The 21,927-nt window shown below is 38.3% G+C and overlaps 1 protein-coding gene across 1 annotated transcript in view; it reads left to right on the forward strand.

Annotated features, from left to right (window-relative positions):
- The window catches only part of LOC115226723 (cysteine-rich secretory protein LCCL domain-containing 2-like), a 60,700-nt gene that overhangs the window by 3,926 nt on the left and 34,847 nt on the right, over window positions 1-21,927 (forward strand). Inside the window, exon 2 of the mRNA XM_029797743.2 lies at window positions 17,770-17,922. Coding sequence (XP_029653603.1) covers window positions 17,776-17,922 — 147 coding nt within the window. The 5' untranslated portion in view covers window positions 17,770-17,775. The remainder of the gene's footprint in view (window positions 1-17,769; window positions 17,923-21,927) is intronic.

The following is a 21,927-nucleotide window of genomic DNA, read 5'->3' on the forward strand; positions in this document are numbered from 1 at the left end:
TGAAAGGCTTAGACAACTATTCCTGTCCCAACCAATGATGCATGCCACACATGTGACCCTATTTCTAACTTGGAGTCATTCATATTATGTGATTTATATATATATATATATGCTAACTTTCATCGGAAACAATTCTTCGTGGCTGAAACCGTAGCGGATCTATTTTTAGTGCTAGAGTCGACCACATAGTGGTCACTCTCTTATATTTACGTATAAAATTTATTGTATTCCTGGCTTTTATGCACTAAGCCACTTGGTGTTAAATTGATGGTACTATTAAATTAGTATCCAATTTTCTCACCCTTATTAGTTGATTTTATATATATATATATATATATTCTTTTACGTTTTTTATATGTTCCAGTCATTTGGCTGTGGCCATGCTAGAGCACTGCTTTAAAGGGTTTTAGTTGAAGAAATCAACTCCAGGACTTATCTTTGTAAGCTTGGTACTTATTCTATTGGTCTCTTTTGCCAAACCATTAAGTAACAGGGACATAAACACACCAACACCGGTTGTCAAGAGCTGATGGAGGACAAACACAGATGTACACACACACACACACACACACACATATATAATATATGACGGGCTTCTTTCAGTTTCCGTCTGCCAGATCCACTCACAAGGCTTTGCTGGGCCAAGGCCATAGTGAAAGACACTTTGCCCAAGGTACCACACAGTGGGACGAAACTCAGAACCATGCATTTTGGGAATCAAGCTGCTTACCACAGTCACGCCTGCACCAATGTATATATGTGTGTGTGTGTGTGTGTGTGTGTGTGTGTGTGTGTGTGTGTATAGATATAAAAAAATACAAAAATGGGACAAGAACGCAAAACATCCAGATAGATGATACAAAGAAAACAGGGACGGGTCATTTGAGTTTTCTCTCTTCAGTCGAGTTTCAGATTATCTTTGCAATTTCAGCTGGTTATACTTGAGATTGCTCCAATCAAAACCAGCCAAAATTGCAAAGACAATCTGGAACTCGACTGAGGATAGAAAACTCCGAATGACCCGTCCTTTTTTCTTTGTATCATCTGTCTGGATGTTTTGTTGTCCCTCTTTTGTATCACATAACTGTCTGAATCTTTTGCGTTTTTGTCCCATTTTTGTATTTTTTATATCTAAAATAGAGTGGCATACGTACACTTTGGTCTCTTCATCATCATCATCATCATCATCGTTTAACGTCTGCTTTCCATGCTAGCATGGGTTGGACGATTTTGACTGAGGGCTGGTGAACCAGATGGCTGCACCAGGCTCCAGTCTTGATCTGGCAGTGTTTCTACAGCTGGATGCCCTTCCTAACGCCAACCACTCCAAGAGTGTAGTGGGTGCTTTTTACGTGCCACCGGCATGGGAGCCAGTTAGGCGGTACTGGCAACACCTTGCTCGAATCTTTTTACACATGCCACTGGCACAGGTGCCAGTAATGATCACGCTCGAATGGTGCCCTTTTACGTGCCACCGGCACGGAAGCCAGTTGGCTGCTCTGGCAATGATCACGCTTGGGTGGTGCTCTTGGCACCCTACTAGCACAGGCACAAATGCCAGTAAGGTGATGCTGGTAATGATCACACTCGAATGGTGCCTTTTATGTGCCACTGGCTCAGAAGCCGGTTAGCCGCTCTGTCAACGATCATGCTCATATGGTGCTCTTTGCACCCCGCTAGCCCGGATGCCAGTCATCGAATGTGATTTTGATTTCACTTGCTTCAACAGGTCTTCACAAGAAGAGTTTTGTGTCCAAAGAAGGGACACTCTTATATGTAGATAGATAGTAGATAGATAGATCGATAGATAGATAATCGATATATAGATAGATAGATAGAATAGTGATAGATAGATAGATAGATAGTAGATAGATAGATAGATAGATAGATAGATGATAGATAGATAGATAGATATAGATAGATAGATAGATAGATAGATAGATGATAGATAGATAGTATATAGATAATAGATAGATGATAGATAGATGATATAGATAGATAGATAGATAGATAGATAGATAGATAGATAGTAGATAGATAGATAGATAGATAGATAGATAGATAGATAGATAGAAGAGATAGATAGATAGATAGATAGATAGATAGATAGATAGATAGAGATAGATAATCGATAGATAGATAGATAGATAGATAGATAGATGATAGATAGATACATCCATACATAATACATAGTAGATAGATAGATAGATAGATAGTAGATACATAGATAGAAAATAGAGAGAGAGATAGAACAGACAGACGACAGACAGACCAGACAGACAGACAGACAAAACATAACCACATATTCTTAATGCATATGCTTTGTGTATTTTCCAGTGGCTGCAATGGCATGGCGGAGAATATATATTCTCAAAAACACTGAGTATTAAAACACCTGTCATGGACAGGCAAGATAACTCACCTTCTATTCCATTTGGGAGTGATGGACACCGGGTGTTTGCCATTTTTACGGCTTGTCAACATCGGGTACCTGCCAGCACTGAAAGCAAGTCACCCAGCCAGTCCGCAGCTTATATGCCAATGGCTTGCAATATCATGAACTGGCATGCCCAGAAATTGCAGGTCTAAGAGAAAATTTACTGAGAGTATTGCAGCCACCGGAAAATACACATAATGGTATTTATTATAGTAGAGCTGCTTTCATATATATATGTATATATATGTATAGATACATATATATATATATATATATATATATATATATATATATATATATATATATATATGTTTCCACATTGAGTACCGCATCGACTGGCCTCCATGCTGTGGGCACGTAACAAGCACCATCCGATTGTGACCTGTGCCAGCCTCGCCTGGCCTCCGTGCCGGTGGCACGTAAAAATCACACCATCCGAGCATGGCCGTTCGCCAGCCTCGTCTGGCACCTGTGTCAGTGGCACATAAAAAGCACCCACTACACTCACGGAGTGGTTGGCGTTAGGAAGGGCATCCAGCTGTAGAAACACTGCCAGATCTGACTGGCCTGGTGCAGCCTTCTGGCTTCCCAGACCCCAGTTGAACCGTCCAACCCATGCTAGCATGGAGAACGGACGTTAAACGATGATGATGATGATGATGTTTGTTTCTTTGTCTTGTTTTAGCCTTGAAGTGATGCCACCCCGCTGGCCAAGCGAGCAGGCCAACAGAAGAAAGAGTGAGAGAAAGTTGTGGCGAAAGAGTACAGCAGGGACCGCCACCAACACCCCCTGCCAGAGCTTCGTGGAGCTTTAGGTGTTTTCACTCAATAAACACTCACAATGCCCAGTCTATATATATAGGGAAGCACAATGGCCCAGTGGTTAGGGCAGCAAACTCGCGGTCTAGGATTCGGTTTCTTCCTATATATATATATATAAATATATATATATATATATATAAATATATATATATATATAATAATATATATATATATTTATAAATATATATCTATATAAATATATATATATAAATATATATATATAAATATATATATATATATATATATTATATATATATATGTATATATATATATAATATATATAATATATATATAATATATATAAATATATATATATATATATATATATATATAAATTATATATATATATATAAATATATATTAATATATATATATTATATATATATAGATATTATAAAATAAATAAAATATGCATATATAAACATATATGTACGTACCTACCTCTACATGTACATATACACGCATATATGATACATATACATACATATATATATACATATATATACATATACATACATAAATACATACATACATATATATATATGTGTGTGTGTGTGTGAAGTATATTTGCCATCTAAATATGGCTAACCACTAAGGGTGAGTGTTACTGTAGCTTGTAGCCCCAGGAGAACATTTCCAACTGGCTATTGAAACACTTTCTGTGCCCTATCAGTACCAAATACCAAATACCGATAGGGCACAGAAAGTATGTCAATAGCCAGCTGGAGAAGATATTCTCCTGGGGCTACAAGCTACAGTAACACCCCCTTAGTGGTTAGCCATTTTGAGATGGCAAATATACCTCACATTGTCGTGCAGTTTCTGCTGTCTATACCTCGTTCAGAGATTTATTATTGCTTATATATATATATTCTATATATATATATATATATATATATATATATATATCTATATATATATATGTATATATATTATTCGGACAATTCCAGTCACTACTACTAACCATAATAGGTCACTTTTAGGTCACTTGACCATTAAAGAAGGTCCCACAATCAGTCTACTGCTGTCATATCATTCCCATCTTTTTCTTCTTCTTTCTCTTCTTTTCCTACTCCTTCTTTTTCTTTTTCTTCCACTTCTTCGCCATCTTCTTTGGCTGCTGCTGCTTAAACAATTAGAATCCAGAACCAGTATCCCTCCTGTTACCTTTACCTTCAGATCTGCTACTACCAACCGAACCTTCACAAAAGTAAAAGAGAGAGAGAGAGAGACAGAAAAAAGGAAAATGTCCGACCTATCTGAAGACTATGGAAATATTTTAAAACAACATTTCCTTTAATTTTTCCCCAATTTTATTATTTTTCTTGCTTTATACTAAGTCGAAGAAGTCGATAAGACTGAAACCGGTGCCAAAATGTTCTTCACAATAAAATTGTTTTAGCATGTTCTACCTTGTCTTATTTTCCTTATACATATCAACTCGTGGCTTACTTTCCAACCTTCTACATACACACACACACACACACACATATATATATGTGTATATATATATATATATATATATATATATATAGGGTGATGTTGTTGATGTTTGATTAATCTTGCTGTTCTTTCCCATATTTCATTGTGCAACAGTCCGGAGCAAGTTTCTTCTCTCTTTGTCAGCAAAATGCTCCAGCTGCTACCTCTTCCATCCATATATCATCACTCTGTCAGCAATTATATATTAGACAACACGAAATTATATATTAGACGACACAAAAATAATTATATATATAATATATATATATATATATATAGATATATAATATATATATATATAATACACACATACATATATGTATATATGTATATATATATATATATATTATATATAATATATATATATATTAATATATATATATGTATATATATATGTGTGTGTGTGTGTATGTGCGTGCATGTATGTATTTATCCATGTATGCATGTATATATATATGCACATATGTATACACATATATATATATGTGTGTGTGTGTGTATGTATATATATATGCATGCATGTATGTATATATATGAATGTATGTATGTAGGTATATATATATATATGAATGTATGTATATATATATATCAGTGTATGTATATATAATATATATATATATATATATATATATATATATACACATGCATATATGCATATATATTATATACACACATATATGCATATATCTATATGTATATGTGTGTGTGTGTCTCTTGTTCACTGACCTCTCAAGTCTTCTTGTTAGCTTATTTTCTCATCTACAAACAAACACACATACACACAGTTAGTCTACAGATGCATGTGATTGTGTGTGTATGTGTGTGGTGTGTGTGTGTGTGTGTTTGTGTGTGTGTGTATTTGTGTATTTTACTGCATCCAGGAAATTTTGTGCTGAATCAGTAATTTCTTCCCCTATTTTCCACTCTTTGTCCTTCATTTCCAGTTTCAAACAATAACAACAACCAAAAGCAGAATCTCACCGATATGGAATAGTCTCTCTATTTTACGTCTCGTCTATGATGTAATATAATTACAGGTGTAATATAATTTCAGGTGTAATCAACAGCACAAAGCAGAAAGTGCTGAAATATAGAAGTGTAAAAAACCTAAGCAATTAAATTGGGTGGATTCGTATCTCTGATTACAAATATTATCGAACTGTTTTACTTACGGTGTTGGCTTCTGTTGCAGGAGGTTTGTCACCCTTTTTTTTTATTATTCTTTTTTCCTGATTTTGAGGTTTGTTACCATTTTTTATTGAGTTAAAAAAAATGTTTTTAGTTTAATTTTACAACTTTGCTTTCAGTTCAATTGTAATATTCTTTTGATTTTGGTGACAAAAATATGGTCGTCTACACATATGTATGAATGTATGTATGTCACTGCACAGTTTTATTTCAAGATTTCCAGCCAATAAAGAAAGAATCGGTTTCTAACATGGATTCAAGGCTCCTTCATTGGAATTTCAACATCAACAACAGGGTATTTTTGTTTGTATGTATGTATATATGTATATGTGCATATTTGTATGTTTTATGTATGTATTCTCATGCATATAATTACACATGCTTATATATATTTAAACGATAAACTTCTGGGAAGTTTTACAGATTTTTACAGTTCCAGTGGTGAATTGGATCTCTAGTCTTCGAATCAGCTTTCTCATTTCTGGTTTTGAGAAACCTAATTTCTCAAGTTGGTATTTAGGCAGTGTATTACATATCCCAGGGCCCTAATAATTACAGGTATAAACCTGAACTTGTAATCTGGATAGAGTAACTGCAGATTTCTCAATAGTGCAGCAGTTCTCTTTTTCACTGATCTTCAGCTTTATGTTGACATCTGCTGAGCCACTAATTTCCAAAACTGTGCACAGTTTCTCTTCTCTATCCCCAATCATTATATCAGGTCTGTTGTGCTTGCATTTTATTGAGGTCTTCACTGGGACATTTCACCAGTACTCCTTTGTGTTACGGCTTCTACCATACTGTGGGTTCTTACTTCTTTGTCCTCTGGGTTATCCTTCCAACGGATTTCTCTTATAGAGTGTCCTAGCTACAATATTTTGTCTCATCAGTAGATGATACCATGCTGACATTTTCGGACAACAACTTATGATGTGGTTGATATCTTCAGTATGAACTCCACAAAGTCTGCATCGGTTGTCACATTTTATAGCTTTTCTCACATCTCTATCCCTTTTGCACATCAGGTACTTCATTGATATTTCCTGTTCCTGGATTTCAAACACATACCCTTCAAACGGGGAGGTAGTAATCTGGCTATTGGTCCATGATAGACTGCTTTGATGATCAATCTTACTATCACCTCAGAGCTTTCTACTAACATATCCATACATATCCATACATAATCTAACATATCCATACATATCCATACATAATCTTCTGCTCATATATGTTCATCCTTTCATCTGATGTGCAATTTCTTTCGTTATCAGACAAGGAGCTGCCTTCCAAGTCTTATGATGCTATCAGCCTCCTGTATGCATGCATGTATGTATGTTCTCTTTCTCATTTTAATTTTAGAGTAATTTTTTCACTGGCCCCCTCCTTGGTAACAGAGTTGTGATGGAAAGTATCTTTCTTTTGCTCAAGAAGGTCTTCCAGTAATGAAGAAATGGAGATAAGAAAACTGAGAGAAAATGAGTTTTACAGGTTCTTGTTTCTGTAAAACATTAAAACAAAAGCACATCTAGGACATTGACATCATGTATTTGACAGAGATCCCTTGCTTTTCGAGGAACTCCCCCCGCCCCTCTGGTCCACAAGTTTCTTTATTCTTTTGGAGAAGAATGCTTATGGCTGGTCACAGCCATTTATACGGTGCTTCCTCTGCTTCTTTGTCTGTAGCAAATTGGCAACCTTGTGAAGAATGTCTGAGTGGTCCAAAAAGGTGAGACACGGATTCTATGCAGGGTGTTCCAGCACACTCGAAACCCAATTTTTCAGCTGTTTTAATGGTGTAGATATGTATGTATGTGGCTATGCGTCTGTCTGTCTGTCTTCTTTCTACAAACATACATACATACAAACACATATGTATAGGCGCAGGCAGGCGTGGCTGTGTGGTAAGAAGCTTGCTTCCCAAACACTGGGTTCAGTCCCATTGCATGGCACTTGGGCAGGTGCCATGCCTTGCACTGACCAAAGCCTTGTGAATAGATTTGGTAGATGGAAACTAAATGAAACCCATTGTATACACACACACACACATATATATGCATAGATCTAGGTTTGTGTATCTTTTTGTCTGCATTTGACCCCCCCCCCCCCCGCCCACTGCTTGCAAACTGGTGTTGGTATGCTTCCTTCCCTGTAACTTAGTGGTTCAGCAAAACAGGCTGACAGAATAAGTACTAAGGCTTAAAATGGGTTGATTTAATTGACTAAAATTCTTCAAGGTGGTGCTCCAGAATGGCTGCAGTCAAATGACTGAAACAATTAGAAGAATAAAAGAATATATGTATATATATCTGTATATATATCTATATGTATATATGTATATATATATAATTAGTGTATCTGTGAGATACCACCATGCTGAAAATAGCAGCCATGATCTGACTCTAAGACCACCTTAATTGTCCATATTGCAGCACGGAGAGAAAACTAGAATTATCCAGTATTTTTTACTAGTTTCATCTTGTCTCTTTGTTTTCTCTCCGTGTTCATATATGGACAATTAAGGTGGTTTTAGAGTGAGATCATGGTGGTATCTCGTAGATACCCTAATTTATAATTTTAATAATTATTACCTTTGAAGGTTATTTTTTCCATACTGACCACTTGATAAAATCGTTATTTTATTTTTAAATTAACAATATAAATATGTATATATATATATATATATATAAAAATATATATATATATATACACACACACACACACAACACACACACATATGTATGTATGTATGTAGTATGTATATATATATATATATATATATATCATCATTCATCATCATCATCGTTTAGCATCCGCTTTCCATGCTAGCATGGGTTGGACGGTTCAACTGGGGTCTGGGAAGCCAGAAGGCTGCACCAGGCCCAGTCTGATCTGGCAATGTTTCTACAACTGGATGCCCTTCCTAACGCCAACCACTCTGTGAGTGTTGTGGGTGCTTTTATGTGCCACCAGCACAGGTGCCAGATGAGGCTGGCAAATGGCCACGATCAGAAGGTGCTTTTTACGTGCCACCGGCACGAGGCCAGTCGGGGCAGCACTGCAATGGCCACGTTCGGATGGTTTTCTTACGTGCCGCCAGCACTGGTATCACAGCTGCAATTTCCATTGATGTTGATCGATTTCGAGTCTGATTCTCACTTGCCTCAACAGGTCTTCACAAGTAGAGTTTTGTGTCCCAAGAAGGAAAGGTATGCATAAGTGGACTGGCTACATCCCAGGTAGAGGCCACGGGTTATGGTCTCACTTGTCCTGCCAGGTCTTCTCACACACAGCATACTTCCATAGGTCTCAGTCTCTGGTCATTTCCTCGGTGAGACCTAAAGTTCGAAGGTTGTGCTTCACCACCTCATCCCAGGTTTTCCTGGGTCTGCCTCTTCCACAGGTTCGGACTATGAACCATGCCCATATGGTGCTTCTTACATGCCACCAGCATGGGAACCAGTCCAGCGGGACTGGCATCAACCACACTCGAATGGTACTATTTATGTGCCACCTGCATGGGTGCCTGTCAGGCGGTGCTGACATCAGTCACGACAATGAATTCACTTGACTCAACAGGTCCTCTCAACTACAGCATATCGCTCAATGGGCCTTCTCAAGCAAGTGTGTGTATGTATATATATATATATATATATATATCATCACCATCATCATCATCATTTAACGTCTGCCTTCCATGCTAGCATGGGTTGGACGGTTCAACTGGGGGTCTGGGAAGCCAGAAGGCTGCGCCAGGCCCAGTCTGATCTGGCAGTGTTTCTACAGCTGGATGCTCTTCCTAACGCCAATCACTCCGTGAGTGTAGTGGGTGCTTTTTACGTGCCTGGCAAATGGCCACGATCGGATGGTGCTTTTTCCGTGCCACTGGCACGGAGGCCAGTCAGGGTGGCACTGGCAACGGCCACATTTGGATGGTTTTCGTACATGCCACCAGCACTGGTATCTCAGCTACAATTTCCATTGATGTTGAAAGATTCCGATTTCGATTTTCACTTGCCTCAACAGGTTTTCACAAGTAGGGTTTGTGTCCCAAGAAGGAAAGGTATGCATAAGTGGGCTGGCTACGTCCCAGGTAGAGGCCATGGGTTATGGTCTCACTTGTCCTGCAGGGTCTTCCCACGCACATGTATATACACACGCACATGCAGGAAGTAGACACCTTTAATTTTCAAACTGTTTTAATTAATACGCAAAGCGAACAATTGAAATGTAATCGATAGGTAGGACTACATACTTTGGTATTTAGTTGACATTCCCTCTGCAGTTTTTAATTCAGAAACTCTTTTTGGCATTGAACTGATGAGCTTTGTGATTGTCTCTTGTGGAATTCCTGCCCACTTTTCACACAACAATTGAAACATCTTTAGATTTAGGTTTCTGTCGAGTTTTTCGTATAGCTTCTATCTAGTATGCTCCAAAGATTTTCAATTGGGTTCATGTCAGGAGATTGGCTCAGCCAAGGAAGCCTTTTGATCCCATTTTCAGTCAACCATTGTTGATTCCTTTTCGCTGTGTAGCATGGAGCCTCATATTCCATGAAAAGTGCTGCCTAACCCTAACCCTAACCCTAACCAGTGGCTCCATTCAAGTGTGGTCATTGCTAGTTGCACCTGACTGGCTCCTGTGCCAGTGACATGTAAAAAGCACCATTCAAACATGGTCATTGCCAGTGCTGCCTGACTGACTCCTCTCCTGGTGGCACATAAAAAGCACATTAAAAGATGATGATCATATATATATATATAGGGCTATCATTCTCACCCACCACCAGTGGCGGCTTGTGTATAGGGACTGTGGAACTGTTGCACTCCCTATTTCCACTTGATATTATTGATAACATTGAATATATTCCTTTTTGCTTTAATTCTTTCTTTATACTCGTACATTAAATAATTTTTAAGCCATCTCCTGTTTATGGAAAAAATACAAAAGCCCTGGTATAGAACTGTGCGCTTCACAGTTCCATTGATGCAGTGTTTGGCTGTTGTGCGCATGCTCACATGTCTGAGATAGGAAGCTTCATGTTAAGGAGAGAGTGCACCGTCATTCATGCAGTGCTGGTGAAAAGTAGGGTTTCTTTTTGACTCCACTTGTGTTGAGTTTAAAAACGTGTTTATATTCTTGAATGTGATAAAGTGTAAAATTAGATTATTTTCCTGCTTCCAGCTTCCAGCTTCAGTGTTGCTGCCAGGATTTGAAAAACAGGGGATTAGAGGGGATTTTTGAAAAACAAGGGGGAATTTGTGGCAGTGCTCACAATATTAAAGCAACAGCTAAAAATTTTCTGAAGCAGCCCCCTCAATAATCTTTTATTTCTGAGCTGCTGCCACTGCTCCCTACTCCTGCTTGTGATCAGAGATGCACAGATCGTCAGCCATTAAGGGACATGCTCAAGTGGTTATGGTCAAGTAACTGACAAGCAAATCTGTGGTGTTGAGCAGAATATTTGCAAGACAACTTCAAAAACATAGCATGGTTCACAGAGAGAGCTATTTCAGCACCTCAGAATGAATGAGTTGACAAGGTAAACCATGAACTCCTCCACATTCTACCTGGAGATGCTTCAACATCTGTCTCCATGGATACTACCATTGATGAACATGCCGCTCTTCAGTATCCAGTTGAATTTCTCAACGCTCCCACAGGACTGCCATCGCATTAGTTGTTCCTAAAGAAAGGTGCACCTATCGTGCTCTTGAGGAATTTGAACCCACCACAACTATGCAATGGTACAGGATTGATTGTAACTACGACGACAACTCATGTCCCGCAAGCAATCATCATTGCCAGCTGCCATCGAGGGGAGATCGCATACATTCCATGCATGCCCCTTATTCCCTCAAATATGCCAGGTCATTTCAAGTGTCTCCGGTTCCCAGTGCAATTCTGCTTTGCTATGACAATTCAATTGTTTAAGTCTGTAAGTCTTGGTCATTTTGGGGGCAATTTTAAGATTCCCTTCCAATCTAAGCTGCCATTCTACATGTTTTTGGTGACAACAATTTCAGCATTGTGCATCACAAAATGACTGAAAAACATGTTTATAAAGAATAGTTGTTTGCTTCACGCACCTCGTGTGCCGATTCTGGCCACAAGAAAGAAAGAAACAATACAATGTGGCTGTAGGTCATAACTCCCAGATGCATTGCTAGTTGATAATAAGGGTTATACTAGAGCAGAGAGAAGGACACCATTTATAGTACAGGGGCTAAATCACTACGATTTGAACCTTGTTGATTTCTCTGAGACTAGATTGGCCAAAGTAGTTCAACTATATACCTTCTTCTGGAAAGGCTTACCAGGGAGTAGACGAAGGGAAACTGGGGAAAACTTTTCCATACAACCATCCTTACTGTATTCTTTGAAGGAATTACCAAATGGAACCTGTGAGCACATTTTGTCATGTTATATGGGCTAAAAAATGGATGATGTGCAACAATCATAAGTGTTTATGGCCCTACAATGGCCAATTTCTATGAAAATATTGAAGATTTTTACAATGAACTTAATGTGGCAGTTCCTAGGGTACCAAAAGAAGACAAACTTGGGTGACTTTAATACAAGGGTTGGAAGGAATCATGAAACTTGGCCTGTGCTAGGCAAGAATGGCATTGCAAACTAACAATAACAGAACTGCCTTATTAACCTTTTGCACAGAGAATGAATTAGTAATCACCAATACACTTTGTAAACATAGAAGAAAATACAAAACAACTTGGATGCACCCTAGGTCAAAAGCCTGGAACCTTACTGACTATTTATGAACTCGCTAGTCTGATCTTAAGGATGTACTAAGTGTTTGTGTTATGACGGGGATTGACTGTTGGACAGATCATCGACTAGTGAGGACAAAACAAAATTTTTTCATTAAACCAAAGAATCTGAACTGCCAAAAAACTTAACATTGCTTACTTTAAATTTATAGCCATCCTTCAACAATTTCAGAATGCTATTAGCATTATCTCACTTGACCAAGACAATCTATGGGAATTTTTAAAATCTCAGATCTACAATTCAGATTCTTCTACAATAGGGTTTAAATCAAAGAAATTAGAAGATTGGCTCACAGGCTACAACAATGAAATCACTCCTTAATGAAAAGTAAACAAGAATTACTTCCAACATATTCTCAATCAATCAGGTAACCCAAATGAGCCTGAAAGATACAAACGCTTGAAGGCCTTGAAAGCACAAGCTGCTTTTAATAGGAAGGACACAAAACAATTTTTCTCCTTAATCAAAGAAGTCTTTGGTCCCACATCAACTGCAATGGCCCCAGTTTGTTGTGTTGATGGGAGATGTCTCTTAACTGACAGAAACATCAGGTTGAGCAATATTCAAAATTCTTCTGAATAGGGCTTCCAATGTAGATATGGATATTATTCAAAACATAGAAGAATCTAACAGTTATCCATGAAATGGCCAATGAATCGATTTTAGAAGATGTTTTCTAGACCAATAAGAAAATTAAACAACAATAAAGCTGCTTGTGTGGATGGTATTAGAAGTGAGATTTTGAAGTCTGGCAGCAAAAAACTTTATAATTGCTGGAGGACTGAAAGTGTCACTCAGTAAGGATGGACACAATACTAATTTCCCTTTTTAAATCAGTATTGAAAGAGGATTGTGGTTATTTTCATGGCATCTCCCTCTTATCAGTCATTGGTAAAGTTCTGGCCAGGATTCTTTTCGAGTGATTGAATACTCATATTGTTGCAAGAGTAGTTTCTGAGTCCCAGTGTGGTTGTTGTGCATTCCAAGGCACAGTAGATATAGTCTTCACAATTCACCTGCTTCAGGAAAAAATGCAGTGAGCAAAACATGGCCTTATTCCACTGTTTTGTCAATTTGAGCAAAGCATTTGACACTGTTAATAAAGAGAGACTGTGGATTCTGCTTGAAAAACTTGGCTGTTCTCCTAAATTTAGGCCCTTCATAAAGACATGAAAGCAAGTGTAAACTTTAGTTGATCCCTCTCAGGTGCCTTTAATGTTGAAAATGGTTCGAAGCAGTGGAGGCCTTGATGCCCCTGCTCTCTTTGACATTTATTTCGGTGCAATGCTTTCTTCAGCTTTTAGTAAATTCCACTGAAGGAGTTTATGTGAGGTATGGATCAACAGGAAATTTGTTTAGTTTGACTAGATTTAGGTTCAAGAGCAAAGTTTTCCGCACACTTCATAAGTCATCCCAAAGAAGGCTTACAAACTCTAGTTTGTTCTTTTTACTCCACATGTCAATTGGTTTGACAATTGGTTTGAAGAAAACAGCCGTAATGCATCAACCTGCCCCAGGAAATGAATTGACAGATCCTCACACAATCATTAAGGGCATACCACTAAAGGTTGTACAATCCTTTCAATATTTTGGAAGCTATGTTAATTTTTGGGGCAATTTTGATACTGAGATACCTTCACAAACACAACAGGTTGCAGCATCTTTTGATGGTTTAAAGTCCAGAGTCTGGTCACAACACCTCATAAAAACTGAAACAAAAGTTCTGATTTTGTCCTCTCTTCTCTTCTGTATTCCTCAGAAACCTGGACAACTTATGTTTGCCATATGAAAACGCTTGAACACTTCCATTAAAAGTGTCTCAGACACATTTTAAAAGAAAGCAGGAAATCAGACGCGCCAGAAACTGAGGTTCTTAGCAAAGCTGGGATTCTTTCTATTGATCCCTTTTTATGAGGAACCAATTACGATGGACAGGACATGTCATCAGTGGGGGACAATAAATGTATTCTCAAACAACCTCTGTGCAATGAACTGGCAGAAGGGAATCACAAGAACAGCAAACCACAGAAAAGAGTCAGAGATAACATAAAATCTTTCCTTGGAGAAATCCATGTTTCTGTTGAAACGGATTAAATCCTTTGGAACTGACAGGAAATTATGGCGGGAAAATATTTGGACAGGTCTACAAGCCTTTGAGAGGAAACGAATTGAGCAGAGTGAAGTGAAAAGAAAACTGTGTTAAGAGGAATTTGCCAACACCTCAGGACAAAATTCATATCAGTGCAAGGTATGGGGCAGGTCCTGCCTCTCAAAAACTGGTCAAAAACCTCATTTATGATCACCCAAGAACAACATACCATCGTTTTATACATGAAAATGCTCTTCAGTATCATTTTTGCCAAAAGTTGTGTGCATCCTGTGGAGTTCTAAAGAGAAAAAGCAGAAGAAAATAACAGATTCAGAAAGAAGACAATTTGGCAATATTTGTGGAAAGTTTTTAAAGAGAGTCTCTGGGTTAAAGAGAGTCTCTTGAGGAGCTGACGCTATATTGGTGCTTGGAGTGGTCAAGCTTTGTTTTACAGCAGACTTCCTTTATGTATGTACGTCACTATTCTGATTTATTTCAAGATTTCTTGCCAATATAGTAAGAACTGGTTTCTAACCTAGATCCAAAACTTCATTGGAATTTTAACATCAACAACAGGGTATTTTTATATGTATGTATATGTGCAGATTTGTATGTTTCATTTTATGTATGTATTTTCATGCATATCTAAACATGCTCATATATATTTGTATGATAAACTTCTGGAAAGTTTTACAGATGTTTACAGTTCCAGTGATGGATTGGATCTACAGTCTTCGAATCAGCTTTCCCCTTTCTGGTTTTGAGAGCCCTAATTTCTCAGGATTGGTATTTTTTGGCAGTGTGTTACATATCCTAGTGTCCTAATAATTACAGGTATGTATGTATGTATGTATGTATGTATGTATGTATGTATGTATGTATGTATGTATGTATGTATGTATGTATGCATGTATGTGTGTATGCATGTGTGTGTGTGAGTGTGTATGTTTGTTTGCATGCATGTATGTATATACGCATGTATGTATATATATGTGTGCATATACACACATACATATGTGTTTGCAATAATAATTGATGCAGAAAAGGGAAGCTAGATTTGGCCCCAGCCTTTATTCAGTGTGACAACTGTTTCAACCCCTCTCAAGATAGTCCTTTATGGGTGGGATGTTGTGCATCCAATTGCATTGCATCAATCAGTGTAGTCCGGGTCTCATCAGGTGCATGCATACATAAAGTGGTGTATGTATGTGTGTGTGTGTGTGTGTGTGTGTGTATCTTCGTACATACATACATATACATACATGTAAGATGAAAAAGAGCCTTCACTTAGTTACATTTTCAAAGGATCTAGGGTTGGGGTTTGGTCAGGAGAAATGTTGTTTTATGGTCGTGAAAAAGGGGGAAGGCTAAAAACCAGACCAGCAACATCTCTATCAATGACTTGACTGTTTCCCCTGTATCTGACAAAGGAATGTTACAGGTATCTAGGGGTGGATGAAAATATATCTTACAATGGCACTTGTATCAATACACGTGTCACTAAAAAATATTACAGTCAAATAAAGAAAATTTGAACCTCATTGCTCTCTGCGTTTAATAAAACAGTGGCCACAATGTGTTTGCAGTGCCAGTATTCATACCATCATTTGGGCTGCTTAAATAACGCTTGATGAGTACTGAGACATTGGTGTGAAAACCCGAAGAATACTAACAAACATAATTTCCACATAAACAGTGATGTAGACCACCTCTACCTAAAACGAAAACAAGGCGGCAGAGGCTTAACATCGATCCAAAATGCCTTTGAATGTTGTATCATATCTCTTCAGCAGCATCTTTGAGTGTTAAAGTGCATCCCTTGACCAAGTTTGCATACATGAAGCTGATAACATCATAAGACTTGGAAGGCAGCTCTTTGAGCAACAATCTTTGTCTGATAACCTAGAATACCTGCCCAAAGAAGTCACACAACTCTACTGCAACGTATCATCAGATGAAAGGATGAGCCTCTATGAGCAGAAGATTATGTATGGATATGTTAGTAGAAAGCTCTGAGGTGAGAGTAAGATTGATCATCAAAGCAGTCTATCATGGACCAATAGCCAGATTACTACCTCCCCGTTTGAAGGGTATGTGTTTGAAATCCAGGAACAGGAAATATCAATGAAGTACCTGATGTGCAAAAGGGATAGAGATGTGAGAAAAGCCATAAAATGTGACAACCGATGCAGACTTTGTGGAGTTCATACTGAAGATATCAACCACATCATAAGTTGTTGTCCGAAAATGTCAGCATGGTATCATCTACTGATGAGACAAAATATTGTAGCTAGGACACTCTATAAAGAAATCCGTTGGAAGGATAACCCAGAGGACAAAGAAGTAAGAACCCACAGTATGGTAGAAGCCTTAAACACAAAGGAGTACTGGTGAAATGTCCCAGTGAAGACCTCAATAAAATGCAAGCACAACAGACCTGATATAATGATTGGGGATTGAGAAGAGAAACTGTGCACAGTTTTGGAAATTAGTGGCTCAGCAGATGTCAACATAAAGCTGAAGATCAGTGAAAAAGAGAACTGCTGCACTATTGAGAAATCTGCAGTTACTCTATCCAGATTACAAGTTCAGGTTTATACCTGTAATTATTAGGGCCCTGGGATATGCCTAAATACCAACTTGAGAAATTTCTCAAAACCAGAAATGAGAAAGCTGATTCGAAGGCTACAGATCCAACTCATCACTGGAACTGTAAAAATCTGTAAATATATACGAGCATGTCTAGATATGTAGCTATATGCATGAGATACATACATAAAGCAAAACATACAAATCTGCACATTTGAATACATAGAAACAAAAATACCCTGTTGTTGATGAGAACACTTACCTAAACACTCTGAGAGATGCATTGATGGAACCGTACTATTAAAACCAAATGTACAGGTATGTTTAATTGTAAATAAATGAAACTAGGTTGGTGCCTGTCTCGTTTCAGTCAAAGATGTCCGTGCGTCCATGTGTTCTGCTTCTGGTCATTTTGCCTTTGATGTCCACTAAACTTATCAACGACGAAAACCTACGGAGATTCATCGTCCGTTTCCATAACAAGATCCGGGGTCAAGAGAGGGCAGCTGACATGATGAAACTGGTACGGTCTTTGTTGTTGTTGTTGCTACTGTTGCTGCTGCTGCTGCTTTTTCTGTTGTTGTTGCTGTTGCTTTTGCTGCTGCTGTGAGTGGTGAGTGGTGGTTCGGTTTGTGGTTGTTTTGTTGGTGTTTTTGGTGGTGAAGTGGCAGTTGGTAATGCATTGGTGTCACGGTGGTTGTTGCTCTGGTGCAGTGTTGGTGACCACACAGCTATTGTTGTTGTATTACCATCAAACTGGTAGTCAGGTTGTTCTGAAGGCATCTGGCTTAACAGTTAGGGTATTTGGCTTACAATCACACAATCATGAGTTCAATTCCTGGCAATGTGCTGTGTCCTTGAGCAAGACACTTTATTTCACGTTGCTCCAGTCCACTCAGCTGGCAAAAATGAGTTGTACCTGTATTTCAAAGGGTCAGCCTTGTCACACCCTTTCTGTTATGCTGAATCTCCCTGAAAACTACGTTGAGGGTACACGTGTCTGTGGAGTGCTCAGCCACTTGTATAATATCTTCACAAATTCGCTGTTCCCATGATCCCTTGTTGTCATAACCATCCCCCTATGATATCTAACCCCTGATTTATCTGTCAGTCTCTCTCTCTCTCTAAAACATATATATATATATATATTATATATATATATATATATATATATTCCGGGTAGAGGTTGGAGTCCACTAGGGTTCAGTCCTCAGCCCCCTCCTATTTATCATAGTTCTCCAGGCAATAACAAAGGAATTCAAGACAGGATGCCCCTGGGAGCTCCTCTACGCTGACGACCTTGCTCTAATTGCTGAGTCACTATCAGAACTGGAGGAGAAGTTTTAGGTGTGGAAGCAAGGATTAGAATCGAAGGGCCTTAGAGTCAACCTAGCTAAAACAAGAGTCCTAATAAGTAGGAAGGTAGACCAATCACAAACGCCTTCAGGTAGATGGCCCTGCTCAATCTGTAGAAAAGGTGTCGGTAGAAACTCTATAAGATGCACCAAGTGTAAGCTATGGACACATAAGAGGTGCAGCAATGTCAAAGGAAGGCTAACTAGGAAGATAGTTTTTGTATGTGGCAGATGCTCAGGAGCAATAAACACTGAAAATCTGCAGAAAACAACTTCCGTCACATTCCAGGGGAAAAAACTAGAAATAGTTGATAGCTTCTACTACCTAGGTGAGCGAGTCAGTAGCGGAGGAGGGTGCGCTGAGTGTGTAGCTGCTAGAATAAGAATAGCCTGGGCAAAGTTCAGAGAGCTCTTGCCTCTGCTGGTGACAAAAGGCCTCTCGCTCAGAGTAAAAGGCAGACTGTTTGACGCATGTGTGTGAACAGCCATGCTACATGGCAGTGAAACATGGGCTGTGACTGCTGAGGACATGTGTAAGCTCGCAAGGAATGAAGCCAGTATGCTCCGATGGATGTGTAATGCCAGTGTTCATACTCGACAGAGTGTAAGTACCTTGAGAGAAAAGTTGGACCTAAGAAGTATCAGTTGTGGTGTGCAAGAGAGACGTTTGCACTGGTAGGGTCATGTGGCAAGAATGGATGAAGATAGGTGTGTGAAAAAGTGCCAATCCTAGCGGTTGAGGGAACCTGTGGAAGAGGTAGACCCAGGAAAACATGGGATGAGGTGGTGAAGCACAGCCTTCGAACATTAGGCCTCAGTGAGGCAATGACTAGTGACCGAGACATTTGGAAATATGCTGTGCGTGAGAAGATCCGGCAGGACAAGTGAGTCCATCCTGTGTCCCTTGCCAGCTCATTTGTGCATGCCTTTCCTTCCTTGGACACACGAAGACCTCATCAGACGACTGGCATCTCTGCCAACCTCCCTTCATTGGACACTAAACTCTGCTTGTGAAGACCTGTTGGGGCAAGTGAAATCGGAATCGAAATCGAACCAATCCTATGATTGGTACCCAGCACTTGCCAGTACCGCTGGACTGACTCCTGTGCAGGTGGCAAGTAAAGAAACACCGTTTCGACCCTGTGCTTGAGGAGACCTATTGAGTCAAGTACACCAACATCAAAAATCAATGGAAATTGTAGTTGTGATCCCTGTGCCGGTGGCACATAAAAAGGACCATTCGAATGTGGCCGATGCTAGCGCCGCCCTGACTGGCTTCCGTGCCAGTGGCACATAAAAAGCACCAATCCAATCATGGCCGTTGCCAGCCTCGCCTGGCACGTAAAAAGCACCCAGTACACTCACGGAGTGGTTGGCATTAGGAAGGGCATCCAGCTGTAGAAACACTGCCAGATCAGACTGGAGTCTGGTGCAGCCTTCTGGCTTCCCAGATCCCGGTCAAACCATCCAACCCGTGCTAGCATGGAGAACGGACGTTAAATGATGATGATGATGATGATGATGATATATATATATATATATATATAATATATATATATATATATATATATATATATATATATGTATATATATATATATTGTTGTATTTCTGAATGGTCATATTGCCAGTTTAGCCAATAAAAACACACGCAATATATATTTGGTATTACTTTGCTTCAGTGTTATTTATTTTTTACATTAATCTTAATCTTATTTCGGCCAGAGTTCTTTCGTAACACTCCTGTGACCGCATCAGTGGTCCTTTGCTTTCTTCTATCTTAATTGTGTGTCTAACCATCAGCAATGGCGACAGTAAGGAGAGACACACAAATAAGAAAGAAGAAAACAAAGGACCACTTATGCGGTCACAGGAGTGTGACGAAAGAACTCTGGCCGAAATAAGATTAAGATTAATGTAAAAAATAAATAACACTGAAGCAAAGTAACACCAAATATATATTGTGTGTGTTTTTATTGGCTAAACTGGCAATATGACCATTCCAAATATAACAATATCTGTTTCAACACACGACTTCACATAAAAAATCTTCCACAACAAATATAGGAGTGGCTGTGTGGTAAGAAGCTTGCTTACCAACCACATGGTTCCGGGTTCAGTCCCACTGCGTGGCACCTTGGGCAAGTGTCTTCTGCTATAGCCTCGGGCCGACCAAAGCCTTGTGAGTGGATTTGGTAGACGGAAACTGAAAGAAGCCCGTCGTATATATGTATATATATATATGTATGTATGTGTGCTTGTGTCTGTGTTTGTCCCCCTAGCATTGCTTGACAACTGATGCTGGTGTGTTTATGTCCCCGTCACTTAGCGGTTCGGCAAAAAGAGACCGATAGAATAAGTACTGGGCTTACAAAGAATAAGTCCCGAGGTCGAGTTGCTCGATTAAAGGCGGTGCTCCAGCATGGCCGCAGTCAAATGACTGAAACAAACAAAAGAGTAAAAGAGAGAGTAAACGTATAGATATATATATATATATATAATATATATATAATATATATATATATATAATATATATATATATATATATATATATATGTATGTGTATATATATAGATATATATATATATATATATATATATATATATATATATGTATGTATGTATGTGTATATATATAGATATATATATATATATATATATATATATATATATGTATGTATGTATATATATATATATATATATATATATATATATATATATATATATATATATATATATATATATATGTATGTATGTATATATATATATATATATATATAGAAATTCGGGGTGAGTACTTGATGATTGTAAGCACCTGTATATACCGTTAGGTGGTGTAAGTGGTGGAGTAAATTGATCAAAATAAAAACATGATGCCAAGGATTCAGCGGTACATATGTTTCGGGCCTTTATTAGACAGATTTATAACAATGCGTAATGTATGTCTGTGGCCTTCTTCAGCCGCGGCTGAAGAAGGCCACAGACATACATTACACATTGTTATAAATCTGTCTAATAAAGGCCCGAAACATATGTACCGCTGAATCCTTGGCATCATGTTTTTATTTTGACCTATATATATATATATATAATATATATATATAATATTAATTAGAGACAAAACCACTATTATGCAAATCAAACAAAGAAAGACTTAATACAATACATAAAAAATT

Source organism: Octopus sinensis, linkage group LG30 (assembly GCF_006345805.1).
Source record: "Octopus sinensis linkage group LG30, ASM634580v1, whole genome shotgun sequence".
Taxonomy (NCBI): Eukaryota; Metazoa; Mollusca; class Cephalopoda; order Octopoda; family Octopodidae; genus Octopus; species Octopus sinensis.